Source organism: Balaenoptera borealis, assembly GCF_965194805.1.
Source record: "Balaenoptera borealis genome assembly, chromosome: 1".
NCBI lineage: Eukaryota > Metazoa > Chordata > Mammalia > Artiodactyla > Balaenopteridae > Balaenoptera > Balaenoptera borealis.
This window is the reverse complement of record NC_138860.1, coordinates 91,334,995-91,348,673: the sequence shown is the minus strand read 5'-3', so window position 1 is coordinate 91,348,673 and position 13,679 is coordinate 91,334,995. Positions and strand designations below refer to the sequence as shown.

The following is a 13,679-nucleotide window of genomic DNA, read 5'->3' as shown; positions in this document are numbered from 1 at the left end:
ATGTATAAAATAGATAAACAACAGGAACCTACTATATAGCACAGGGAACTATACTCAGTATCTTGTAATAACCTATAATGGAAAAGAATCTGAAAAAGAATATATATATATAAAGAATATGTATGTATGTAACTGAATCACTTTGCTGTACACTTGAAACTAACACAACATTGTAAATTAACTATACTTCCATTAAAAAAAAAAAAAAAAGAAAAAGTACTTGGTCCAGTGGCACAGCATAGCTGTACTCCAGACTGTTTGAAGAACATTGCTGTGTGACAGCGTCATTCAGTAATCACCATGGTGATGGAGTTGCCTAGAGAAATTAAGTTATGGTGGATTATTAAGGTACGAAGTTATGTAATATGTTTAGGAAAGAATTCCATTAAAATAGCCTTTCATTTAAAAACATTTTAACATTTAAGTGAATAATTAATTTTTATTTGTCTTAGAAGTCTCTTATTTGGATACTTCATCCCTAGACTTGCAACCAACTAAGGTGCTTGTGTTTATTAATGAACCCCAGTAGAAGTTCTCTGTGTAGAATGAGTGGGCTCCAGCACTGAAGTATCACATTCTCGGTGCTGTGCGGACAGCCTGGGGCGCACACTGTAGGGGCTGTGTCTCTCTGTCTGCCTAAACTTCGGCAGACTTCCTGTTGCTCAACCTCTTCTATTGCTGGCTTTTCTTCTTTGCATCCAGCCCCAGGGGTCTTTTTTTTCTGAAAATTCTCATGGTATTACCTTCTTCCCTGCCACCTCTTCAAAGCTGAAAGAGAAAAAAATATTCTGGGTTATCTTATTTTTTTTATTATACTTCATTTTGTCCTCTGTTAGAACACTTGATAATGTGATTTTAAAAAATAACAGACAGACAGAGACGAGGGATAATGAAGCCTGTGAGTCTAGGAGAATCTGGAGGCAAGAATTTTTAGTCCATACAGATCCATCATCTGGCATATAATGAATTGCCTTTTTTTTTTTTTTTTTTTTTTTTATGAATTGCCTTTTTGCAGCTCTGGCCAGGACGTAATACTCGCAACACTTATAGGTAACTTCGATTTGTACGCAGGCCCCATGAGCCAAGATCGCCTTCGCTCAGTGTGGCAAATCACAAGTGAAGCCATTGATGAGCTGCATCGATCACTTGAGTCACGTCCTGGCGAGACAGCTGTGGCAGAGGATCCGGCTGGGTTGAAGGTGAGCCGGGAAGGCCCACAGGGCAGAGTGTCCTATAACAGTATCCCAGCACCCACGACGAGGGGGACCAACTACTGTGAAAGTGCCCATCAGAGTGCCATTCTGACATATCTTTTCTACAGATAATGCTCAAGTGGCTTCCCTTGCAGTATTTTCTTTTTTTCTGTTTAGCAGTGAGAAGAAAAAAACAACGCAGTTTTTTTTTTCTTAAAGTCATACCGTTATATATGTCTGTAGCAGTAACAGATCCATTTACTGAGCTTCAATAGGTGCCACAAGGTTGCAAAGGAATTGCTGCTCTTAGTGGACTAGTTGGGGTGAAAGTGCATGTACAACCTGTGTAAGACAACTAGACAATGACTGTAAGACAGAAAACGTGCATTGTCACGTACTGTGGACAGTATGCAAAGTACAAAGGGATTCGAAATAAAGGAAAAGTTACTCTAGGTCAGCAGTATTATTTGTGCCTTAAAGAAACTGCAAGCCTAGAGAGAGGATAGAAACCAAATACTCCAGTTGGAGGGAGTGGTGCTCAGAGGGGAGATACAGGGATTGGTATTCATAAGTGATGATCAGGTGACATCAGTGCCTGAGCTGGGAGCAGCAGGTGAGGTAACTAGGCAGGAAGAGTCCCTTGCTGTGGAGCCTGGACTTGGTGAAGGAACTTAGACTGGAATGGCTCAAGAGATATCATGGCATCACTGTAGAATTTTGAGCAAGGATGTTTTGTGAAGGTTATTTATGTCACAGAGTTCAAGATCAACTGGAGGAAGGAAAGACTAGAAGGTGGGCCCCCAGTTAAAGGGCTATCAATTTATGACTAGCACTGTGGACTGGGACATTGCCCACAAAGAGGAGAGGCACGTTTAAGAGAGAATGAGGAAGAGCCAGTGGAATGGCTGGTAAAAGTCAGGTGACCAGTCAGAGGTCTTGGCTGCAAACAGTAGAAACTGACTTGGGCTGATGAAGCAGACAAAGCAGGACTCTCACTTGAGAGCGAGAGAGGCGGCTCTTGATAGACATGCTGGACGACTGGCGTCAGTGACAGCTGTCCTGGGCAGACCAGGACGTGTGGCGAGAGGGAGGAGTCCAGGACTTCAGGGAGAAACGAGCGGCTGATCTGACAACTAGGATATTGGGAGGGTCACTTATAGAAAATAAACAAGTAGAGTATGGAGTCCATGTGGCCAGGCTGCAGCATAGCCTCTCATCAGGAACTGGTACTTAACTTGCGGTCATTACCTTTGTCAGATCCCTTTGCTGCTGCACCAGAAGCAGGCATTAGCCTGGCTGCTATGGCGGGAAAGTCAGAAGCCACGAGGAGGAATTCTGGGTGAGTCTGGTGTTAGGCTAAGAGCCAACAAATGCAGTGCTTCGTTCAGTCCTCTCAACTCTGGGTAGGTACTCTAATGCTCCATTTGACAGATGAGGAAACTGCGGTGTGGGAAGTTTAAGCCACGTGCTCCAGAGTACACAGCCATAGCATCCGTCAGGTCTTGGTTGCAGGCAGTAGAGATCGACTCTGGCCGATGAAGCAGAGGGAGGATTTATTCTGTGGTGGCCCACAGAATCTCTGGGAGATGTGGAGGGCCGGGCTGGACTTCTAGGAGCAATGGCCAAAGCCAAGTCACCAACGGAGTGTCCTGTAAGAACCGTCATGGCTGCTCTGTGCCATCGAGCAGTAGAAGAAAGCACTGCCGCCCCAAAATCAAACACTGCCGTCTCCAACCTTTCCTGTAGAAAGCGTTTCACAGGGAGCCTCTTTTCTAAAGTTACTCACATCTGAATCGAAGTCTGGTGTGAGTGTGAGTGCTCTGTAGAGCCAGGTCATGCTGCCGGTGCCTTAGCTGCAGAAGAGGCAGGAAGTAAGTTTTCCAGGCTCTGCTTTGCAGACTCGTCACGCTAAAATTTTCCAAGGTGCTCAACTTCCAGAGAGCATGACAAATGTCCACTATGGCTAGTAAGTGGCTGTGTCTGGGTCTCCAAGACCACCTCCAGGTTGGATGATTTGCTAGGATGCACAGCATATAGTCATATTCGTGGGTGTAATTTATTACAGTCAAATAAATTGAATAATAATTGAGCGATTTGATTTGATATAGATCAGAATTAGCAAAGGAAGAAGGCATTTGGGGCAAAGGCCAGGGAAAACCAGGTTCAAGTTCCAGAGGCCTGTCCCAGTGGAGTCACTCAGTGTGTGCTTAAGTCTTCCACATGTAAAATGTTGCCAACCAGGAAAGCTTGTTAGTGATTCGGTACCCAGGGTTTTTACTGGGGGCTGGTCACATAGGCAGCTTCAGGCTGGCAGGTACTGAGATTCCAGAAGGAAAGCAGGTGTTCAGCATAAACTGTACTGTTGGTACAAGCAGTTTAGGCACAGTGAGCCACTCTTACCCAGTCTGGGAATGGGGGGACCCCTCCTGAAATCCAAGTTTCCAGATGCCAGCCAAGGGCCAGCCTCGTAAGCTGGCCTTCCAAAGGAGAGTAGTCAGCTGCTTTGTTAGCTCTGCACAGTGGCAGAACCAGACTTTGAACCAGAGCCCATGCTGTGACATTTTACTTCTGCTTACGTCAGAATGAGTATTTAAACTGTTAAAAAGGGGATAATAATATTTTATAGGGTATAAATAGTAAATTGGATGAGCTCAGTAATCGGCACAATGATGGTACCCAAGAACTGCTAACTTATGACTTTCTTTGATGAATAAGTTAAGGGGATGGAGGACTGTCTTGAGTTAACTCTAACTCCAAAAGTGTGGTAGTAAAGTGGGTGGTAGGCTATATCTACTGGACCTTTTTGCTTTTGCAGAGAAATAAATAAGACTAGGCAACATCATCAAACCGAGGGAGATATCGATGAATGTATTGGATAAGTAACAATATAACACGGAGACTCGAATAAGATCTAAATAATAAGTTTTAAATTTTACAAAAGTCCTAGTAAATGTCTTTGACCTAGATCTCAAAATAAATAGCAAGAGTTAGCGTTCATTTTAATAAGAAAGACAAAGGCTTCAATAGAGGAGGCAAAGCATGGGGACTGGAATGGCACTGACAGCAGAGGACCAGGGCTGGTGTCTGCCCGGGGCTGCTTCTCTTGAAGCTGAGCTGATTCTTTGCCCTAAGTAGTTACCTCTCCTATTTGTGTTTTTATTTTCCAGCGGATGATATGGGGTTAGGAAAAACCCTGACAATGATTGCACTCATCCTGACCCAGAAGAATCAAGAGAAAAACAAAGAAAAGGACAAAACCACGGGTTTGGCTTGGCTTTCCAAAAATGGTATTCAAAAGCCTGCTGTTTCCTAAATCATGTGAGGCAGCGGAGAGTGGAAATTTTTCAGCCATGAAAGGATGCCTTTGGTCATATTTAATTTATTGGAAAACTAGCATTAGACTACTTTCCTATAGTATCATTTCTGACACTGAATACGCTAACTAGAAGTGATCATTTTTTCCTTTTAATATAAGGTTAGCTTGACCTGTGATTAGGAACAATTTTATGGAGAAAGCTAAGGCTCCAGAAAACTTAGTTTAAACCTAATGATTATTTTTGTTAATGTTGAGGATATAACTATGGGATAGATCCAAATTAGTTAATATGTTATTTTTTGAAAGATCTGTGACAAATTCAGATTTTAGCCACCATAGCAGACACTGTTTTCCATGTTTCTGAACTTCCAGAAGTTTCCAGATTCTAGACAATTTCTCTTATTTCAACCTCTGTTTTTAAAATGTAATAACTATGTAAGTACCTTAAGGGTCCTATATATTATGTAGAGCCAACACCACATGTAAATTGCCATGTACACATGTACATTTCTCAGTTGGTTAGATAGTTAAGGAATCTGTGGCCATCTGCTGTCAGGGCCTCTAGTGACCACTGTTGCAGCTGGACCCTGTGTCCCTGTGTGTAGTAGCAGCATGTGCGCACCTGCACACACACAAAGGATGGGGGGCAGTGGTACAAATACTCCGGCACTAACTGGTTCCAAAGTAATGTTTGCTTGTCCTAGGGAATTTTGTACTTACACTTTAATGTGAATGTAATTAAGTTATGCTTTTCAGAGAAAAGTAATAATACTCCCTTGTAATGAATCAACTCAGGATGAGTTAGGAAATGATCCAGCTTCTACATTCTGGCCACTGTGAAAGCACATTGGGGTTTTTTGGGTTTTTAAAGCGAAGTCGTGTGCTACCCACTTTCCTCGCCCTCTTTAGCCTTTCTCTCTTCCACTTTTATAGGGGAAAATAAATAATGGTTTTGAGTTAAAAGATTATTTCTTCCGTTTTCTATTCTACTTCATGCATACTTCATTTTATTGCACTTCACTTTATTGCGCTTCACAGGTACTGTTTTTTACAAATTGAGGGTTTCTGTCAACCCTGTGTTGAGCAAGCCTTTTGGCACCATTGTTCCAACAGCATTTGCTCACTTCATGTGTCCATGTCACATTTTGGTAATTCTTGCAATACTTCAAACCCTCCACCAGTAAAAAGATTACGAGTTGCTGGAGGCTCAGATGATGTTAGCATTGTTAAGCAATGAAGTATGTTTAAATTAAGCTATGCACCTTTTTTAAAAAACATAATGCTATGGCACACTTAACAGACTATAGTGTAGTGTAAACATACCTTTTATATGCACTGGGAAACCAGAAAGTTTGTGTGACTCACTTTATTGCTGTGGTCTGGATCCAAACCCGCAATATCTCCAAGGTATAAGCTATGTGTAGAAATAGAAGCAGCAGTTGTTAAAAATATTGATTGAAGGAATAAATGTCAGTCAAGGGGAAGAGGTAATGCCTTTAAGAAGTTAAAACTATTTAATGAGTGTAACGAGGTGTTGATTTTCTTTTCCCCTCTCAAGACTCCTCTGAGTTCCCTTCCCATGGAACACTAATCATCTGTCCTGCTTCCCTGATCCATCATTGGAAAAATGAGGTGGAGAAATGTGTGAGCAACAACAAACTAAGAGTCTACCTCTATCATGGGCCAAACCGGGATCAACGTGCAAAAGCGTAAGTGCAGAAATACTGCAGTCAGTACGAGGTGCTCAGCATCTTGGCTTAAGGGGCCATTTGACCTTACTTGCTCTCCCTGACATTTCATTTAATCAGGGCTAGTGGTATTTGTGAAGACCAGAGGCACTCTCACCACCAAACAGCCTTCACCTGTGCTAGGAGATGCATCTCGAGACAGAATGGTGTTCTGCTGCTATATCCTGTCCCCATCCTCCGCAAGCTGCCGTGAGAGTTAGCCTGAGATGCCTGAGTTGTCAGCCAGGGGGCAGCAGCGTTCCCCTGGTAAAAGGGGATACGTCACAATTATTTCATGAGTGCTGAATTTCTTTTTTTTTTTTTATAAATTTATTTATTTTATTTTATTTATTTTATTTTTGGTTGTGATGGGCCTTTGCTGCACACAGGCTTTCTCTAGTTGCAGCGAGTGGGGGCTATTCTTCGTTGTAGTGCATGGGCTTCTCGTTGCGGTGGCTTCTCTTGTTGCGGAGCACAGGCTCTAGGCGCGCGGGCTTCGGGAGTTGTGGCTCATGGGCTCTAGAGCGCAGGCTCAGTAGTTGTGGTGCACGGGCTTAGTTGCTCCGTGGCATGTGGGATCTTCCTGGGCCAGGGATCGAACCCGTGTCCCCTGCATTGGCAGGCAGATTCCTAACCACTGTGCCACCAGGGAAGCCCATGAGTGCTGAATTTCTGATTCCAACTTCACATTCTTTTTCTGTTAGTGTGAATGGACCCAGCTCAGTCTTACAGAGCATCTTGATATAATGTTAATGATTAGTTGCTATAGCCTAGTTATATTTTTATGGCTGTATTTTTCGTATGTGAACCATCTAAGAAGTTTTAGATTCAAAAGTTTAGGATTAAATGTAAAATAGATAGCTAGTGGGAAGCAGCAGCATAGCACAGGGAGATCAGCTCGGTGTGTTACCTAGAGGGGTGGGATAGGGAGGGTGGGAGGGCGACTCAAGAGGGAGGGGATATATGTATGCATATGGCTGATTCACTTTGTTGTACAACAGAAACTAACACAGTATTGTGAAGCAATTATACTCCAATAAAAATCTATTAAAAAAAAAAAAAGTTTAGGATTAAGCCTAACTGAATTCCTGAAGGGGGATGATCAGGAAGGAGGAAAGAAAATGTTTCCCCAAATGGTGATTATAGTCCTAGTCTTTGTCTTTCGGTTTTAAAGGACTTGTTTTTTGTTCTTAATTGTGATATGATGGTCTGGGTTGAACACTTGCTGATCTAGTCAAGAACTAAGTTGTTTCTGTTTCTAAGTAATCTCTCTCCCCAGCCTCTGATACTGGATATTTTCTCTCTTAAAGAACAGGGCAGTAGTCTCTCACGGGTAAATTGCCAGCTTGGTTGGTGACCCTCAGTCTTCAGGGCACACCAGCTCTCATGACTGATAGTCATTTGAGCAGACGAAAGGTATCAGGGCAGCAATGGCTGTCCTGCATGCCTTCTTCGGCATGGAGTACTGTAGATTTTTATTTAGAAGTCAGTTGCATCTTACATGATTTGCATTTTGATCATACTGGGTTTGATGTTCAGAGGGCACTAGCTGACTGATTGGAATCACTCTCAATTATACATTTTTATATGATAGTAAGGCAACATGTAGACATCGCTGCCTCTCCAAATACATTTTTATCAAAAGTATTTATTGAAGTTCTCTCAGGTACACAATACTAAGCTTCCTTGGAAAAAGAATTGTGCTTTTCATTAAGAATCTTTACATGTAAAGAGTATAGGGGAGGTAAACTGAAAGTGTACGACATGTATCTTTATGCCCAAATGTCAAAGCTAGATGGATGGGTTTTCACAAATCCATTACAGAATGAGGAGGAGAAAACACCATTGCTGTAAGATGAACAGTACTTCGAGGGTTTCTTACTTCCTTGGGACTTTAGTGTCATCTATGTCAAATTAACTAAATATTAACTTCCAGACTTTCTGTTCTTGCCAGATCACTTCAAGCTTAATATGACCCCGCCAGAGATGATCTTTCCTGACTTGGCTGGGAAGAGGGAGGCTGTTCTAGTTATAGCGAATAATCTGTAAAAATGACCAGTGGTAAGCAATAAGGAAGCCAGGTGTATAAAATTTACCTCTCCAGAGTCATGTGTGTGTGAATTAAGGACATGAATTAATGAGTTCTGCTGTCTGTCCTTCCAGCCGTAGGCATTTTTGTGAAGGAATCAACTCTGTCTCTCGTTGTCAGGGTCGTGGCGGGATGGTTTAACTTTTGCTCTGTGTTACATCTCTGCAGCCTCTCCACATATGACATCGTGGTCACTACCTACAGCCTTCTGGCCAAGGAGATTCCCACAAAGAAGCCAGAGGGAGAGATGCCAGGTGCAAACCTCAGTGTGGAGGTGAGGCGTGGGTGCTGCCAGGGAAGTAGGGTTGGAACCGCGGATCGTTTAACAGGAGTCTTTTCACAGCATCAGAGATGGCAAAGGAACCCTCCCGTGAGGTCATGAACATTCGAACTGTTTCATCTGTGGAAACAGAGAGTTCTTTCCTCTGTCCCTTCTCTTTTACTCTAGACAACCTCCTCAGCAATAAAGGTGGAGATGGTACAGTAGTTTGCTGTGTTTTAGAAACAATAACTACATTTCAGTTGTGGTGGTGGTCATATCACATGAATAAAGGAAAGCTTCACTTGTTACAGTATTTATTTGAGAGTTCTGGGGGTATATTCTCAGGATGTGTTTTATATTTCGTGTTAGGAATAGTATTTTCATATGAAGCCATTATTCCCTGCCTTCCTCCACTTTCCAGGAAACGGGGTTGCAAATAATAAGGCTACAGTGGGCCAGAGGCTACATGATAACCAGGGGAAAAAACCTGAATGTTTGTTGCTGTGTCCAGAGTAGTCTCAGTTACATAGAGTAGAGGCTTTATTGCATAAATATTGTGGGCTTTTTCCCCCTGAAAATACAGTGTTGTTCCAAGAACTACCCTTTTGCATATGCTTTTAGTCTTAGTACAATAGGATATTCACAGCTTTCTGTATTTGGGGAGATCTCTAGAACGCTTCTCCATCTCATGACCAACTCTACCTTCTCTCAGATGATTAACTTTTCAGATTCCTCAGTAATTCCTCTTAGCTTTGAGGCTAAAACCCTCATCCCTTTAAATGATATATTAGGCCTTTTACAGTCTTGCTCTGCCTGTGTGGCCTTCCTCCCCCACACCCCAGCCCTCCCAGTGGCACCCCATGCTCAACTGTACCAAGGAGTGTACTTCCACCCATGATCTGTCGTGCTCTTGTGCCTTTGTTCTCCCTCTGAATGGAATGCTTTGCCTCCCCCTCTGGTTAAATGCATCTCCTAGCACCTTGTGCTGGCTTATGTCACGACACTCCTTTAATTCCCCAAATATTGAGTATCTACTGATGCCAAAATCTTGGCTCTCTGTGCACCGATGTCGAATAGAAGTACGGAGACAGCGTTTGGAGGAGAAAAGAAAGGGTAGTCGTATTCTTTGCCAGGCAAAGAGGGAACACAGCAGGCCAGCGCCTCAAAAACGCGCCCCCCACCCCCCCACCAATCCCTGGGGAATCAGGAGAAGTCTTATAGGTGGGACTCGCAGTCTGGGGTAGGTGATAAGGATCAAAGTAGTGAAGGTCTTGCATTTTTCTTCTTCCTGCATTATTTCAAAACAGTCACAGCTGGCGTCAGGCAACCTGGTAATTGGGTCCGTTCTTCGTCTCTGGGTTATCCGTCCGCAACCGTCTTTCTGAAATGCAGAACGCTACAAGGGGTGATTTGCTATAAGAGAGTGTAGGGAGTGTGAACACCAGGTGCAGGATGTAATTCACATGGAGATGGAGGGTGTTAGGTGCAGGATGTAATTCACACAGAGTCAGAGAGTGTTAGGGGTTAGCTTTGGGAAGGACAAATCTAGTTACAGACACTACAGATTAGCAACAGTTAAAATAAAACTAGGATTGATTAACTCTTTCAGACCAGTTAATGCTCCTTCTCCACCCTGTTCATTGTTCCCTTTATTTTCCTTGTTATCAGGAGAGGAAAAACCTCATTTCTACTTTTGTTGTAACACTACCCCATGCCAGATGCTATTTCAGATATTAGGGATACTGCAGTGAACAAGACCAACTAGATTCCTACTGTCCTGTATTGAATTATCCAGTGGGATTTACTATATATACATTGTGTGTAATGATCTTTATGCTTGTTTTATTTTTTCTCCCCTGCTAGATTGTGAGCTCCTTAAGGGTAGGAAATGTTCTTTGTGTCTGGCTTAGCATTTTATATATAAAAGTAGACTTTTATGTATGTACCACGTCTTCTTTATCCATTCCTCTGTTGATGGACATTTAGGCTGCTTCCATGTCCTGGCTATTGTAAATAGTGCTGCACTGAACATTGTGGTGCATGTGTCTTTTTGAATTATGGTTTTCTCCAGGTATATGCCCAGGAGTAGGATTGCTGGATCATATGGCAACTCTATTTTTAGTTTTTTAAGGGGCCTCCATACTGTTCTCCATAGTGGCTGTATCAATTTACATTCCCACCAAGAGTGTAGGAGGGTTCCCTTTTCTCCACACCCTCTCCAGCATTTATTGTTTGTAGACTTTTTGATGATGGCCATTCTGACCGGTGTGAGGTGATACCTCATTGTAGTTTTGATTTGCATTTCTCTGATAATTAGTGATGTTGAGCATCTTTTTATGTGCCTCTTGGCCATCTGTATGTCTTCTTTGGAGAAATGTCTATTTAGATCTTCCAGCCGTTTTTTGATTGGGTTGTTTGGTTTCTTGATATTGAGCTACATAAACTGTTTGTATATTTTGGAGATTAATCCCTTGTCAGTCGCTTTGTTTGTAAATATTTTCTCCCATTCTATGGGTTGTCTTTTCATTTTGTTTACGGTTTCCTTTGCTGTGCAAAAGCTTCTTTAAGTGTCATTAGGTCCCATTTGTTTATTTTTGTTTTTATTTTCATTACTCTAGGAGGTGGATCAAAAAAGAGCTTGCTGAGATTTATGTCAGAGAGTGTTCTGCCTATGTTTTCCTCTAAGAGTTTTATAGTGTCCAGTCTTACATTTATGACTTTAATCCATTTTGAGTTTATTTTTGTGTATGGTGTTAGAGAGTGTTCTAATTTCATTCTTTTATATGTAGCTGTCCAGCCACTTTTGGTTTCTTAAGCTTAATTCTTATTTCAGTGTACCTGATCTAAGCCCTCAAACTTGAAGGTTAGAGCGGGTCTTCGATACTTGCTTGTTATTTTCCCTTATCTTCTTGATGACATGCACGTTTTCCCGTACTCTTATTGGATTTCACCTGTGTTTCTTCCAGGGTATCTCGTCACCTTTGCTTCGAGTAGTCTGGGCTCGAATCATATTGGATGAAGCTCACAATGTTAAGAATCCCCGAGTGCAGACTTCCTTGGCTGTGTGTAAGCTCCAAGCCCAAGCCCGTTGGGCTGTCACTGGAACCCCCATTCAGAACAACTTGTTGGACGTGTATTCACTGCTGAAGTGAGTAAAACTCTTTGGATTATGTAGATGTGAACCCTGTCGGTAACCCTTCATAATTATTTCATATCTCATCTCTCCAGTGTGTACCAGACTATCTTGTGTAGCAGATGGCAAGCCTGTCAACCTTTAAAGGGCAGAAGAATTAATATTTATGAGATATAATCTGTTGATTGACTGGCTGATATAGGACTTTGATGACATCCAGCCCCTATATATGGAAAAATAAGGGACCAATTAAATTAAAGGAAACAACAGTCAACTTTCTTCAGTCCCAGGAATGTTTTGGGCTACTTCTGCTTTAAAACGTATGGCCTGAGGGCAGGACTACAATTTATTTGAAGCAAACAGAAAAGAAGGCTGATTTTAAAATACTTGTTTTAATTCAAGTCAGCTCATAAGAGGATACAGAATTTCTTTACTAGCCTTTGAAGTTTTAGGAATGAATGCTAGCTATTGGTTATATGTCCTGTTGTGACGATATAGACGTTGTTAATGGGAAAATTCACATTTTTGTAATGTGGTTTTATAATGTGGTTATTGACTTGGATCCTTTTGCTCTGTCTAGCAGAGTTTTGCTATGAAATTGACGTTTACAAATGATTGGATGACATGTAAAATCTGATTTGCTTTTCACCTTATGTCTGTCTTTGAACCTTTCCTCCATCCTCCCATGCTTCTTTCCTATTCTCCATCCTTCTCCAATGAAAAAGATTTCTCCGTTGTTCTCCATTTGATGAACTCAGTCTGTGGAAGAGTCAGGTTGACAATGGTTCAAAGAAAGGAGAAGAACGGTTAAATATTTTAACCAAGAGCCTTTTGCTGAGGAGAACAAAAGACCAGCTGGACCCCACCGGCAAGCCCTTGGTAATCCCATTGGCACATGTCCCTGGGGGAGGCCAGGAAGGAGGGCGACCATGTCCTTGACTTGCCTTGAACCGCCATCTGCTTTGCTTCAGGAGCCTCTGAGTCTCCCATTTTCCTAGGAGGAGGCCCTCGGGTTGCTGTCCTGCCCCTCGTGTCACAGCAGTCCTGTGTGCAGTGTGTTAGAGCAGTCCTGTTTTCAGGGGAGGGTGGGAGCTGCTGTCCAGAGCCTGACTAGATTTCTGGTGCCAACTCTGGGGAGTGTACTCCCTAATGTTCAGTTAATTTGTATAACTTCATCCCAGCTGCTTGTTTCTTTTACTCTTCCAGGTGGTGCTCCCCCAGCGTAAATTTCAGTTGCACCATTTAAAGCTTTCTGAAGATGAAGAGAATGTTTATAGTGTCCTTTTTGCAAGATCAAGGTGTGTGCAGTGAAGAAGCACCTTCTCACATCTATTTCATTCTTGTTCTTGCTTGGGAGTGAGTCGAGGGTCAGGGTTCCTCTAACTGTAATTATGGTATTACTGACAAGTTGGATATCTGTGTTCCTATTTTAAAAAACCTCCCTTTCTCTCTCCTCACCTCTCCTCAGCTCACCTTTGTCTCACATACATATTGAACCTGTTCTCCATTGGCTTCCTTGCATAGAAGGTCTAGGGTGTGCGCACTGTACACCAGGTCTTTCTGTTCCTCATGGGGCTGTATTAGGAAAGTATATCTTTGACCTTTGACCTGTTACCCAGCCTCTCATTGGAACTTTTAAAAAACTGCTCAGTAATCCTTCTTGTCATCTGTCCTTTGCACTTGCTCTAAAGCTCTTATCCTTCCCTGAATTCCAGATTTCTACTCTCCTAGTTGGTACCTCTCACTTCCAATGTAAATAAGTTTTTTCTCTTTGTATACCTTATGTTTATTAATAAATATTATAATAGTATATTAACTTATACTAATTAATAATATGTTACTGTATTACATGTTAATATTAAATTGATATTAAATATAATACTAATATTTGATATTAATCTTTGTTAATATTTATTAATCATTTTTAAGTGGTTTGGCTTTTAAAGTAATTATTTTTTA

At 42.0% G+C, this 13,679-nt stretch overlaps 1 protein-coding gene across 6 annotated transcripts in view; it reads left to right on the top strand.

Annotated features, from left to right (window-relative positions):
* Positions 1–13,679, top strand: part of TTF2 (transcription termination factor 2) — a 58,525-nt gene that overhangs the window by 16,546 nt on the left and 28,300 nt on the right. For all 6 annotated transcript variants that reach the window (XR_014237759.1, XR_014237760.1, XR_014237761.1 and 3 more), the window contains exons 8-15: positions 1,072–1,199; positions 2,451–2,532; positions 4,361–4,480; positions 6,068–6,218; positions 8,494–8,599; positions 11,554–11,735; positions 12,446–12,599; positions 12,927–13,018. Coding sequence is in view for 2 of the 6 variants with exons in the window: in XM_082368870.1 (XP_082224996.1) it covers positions 1,072–1,199; positions 2,451–2,532; positions 4,361–4,480; positions 6,068–6,218; positions 8,494–8,599; positions 11,554–11,735; positions 12,446–12,599; positions 12,927–13,018 (1,015 nt within the window). In the remaining 4 variants the exon portion in view is untranslated. The remainder of the gene's footprint in view (positions 1–1,071; positions 1,200–2,450; positions 2,533–4,360; positions 4,481–6,067; positions 6,219–8,493; positions 8,600–11,553; positions 11,736–12,445; positions 12,600–12,926; positions 13,019–13,679) is intronic.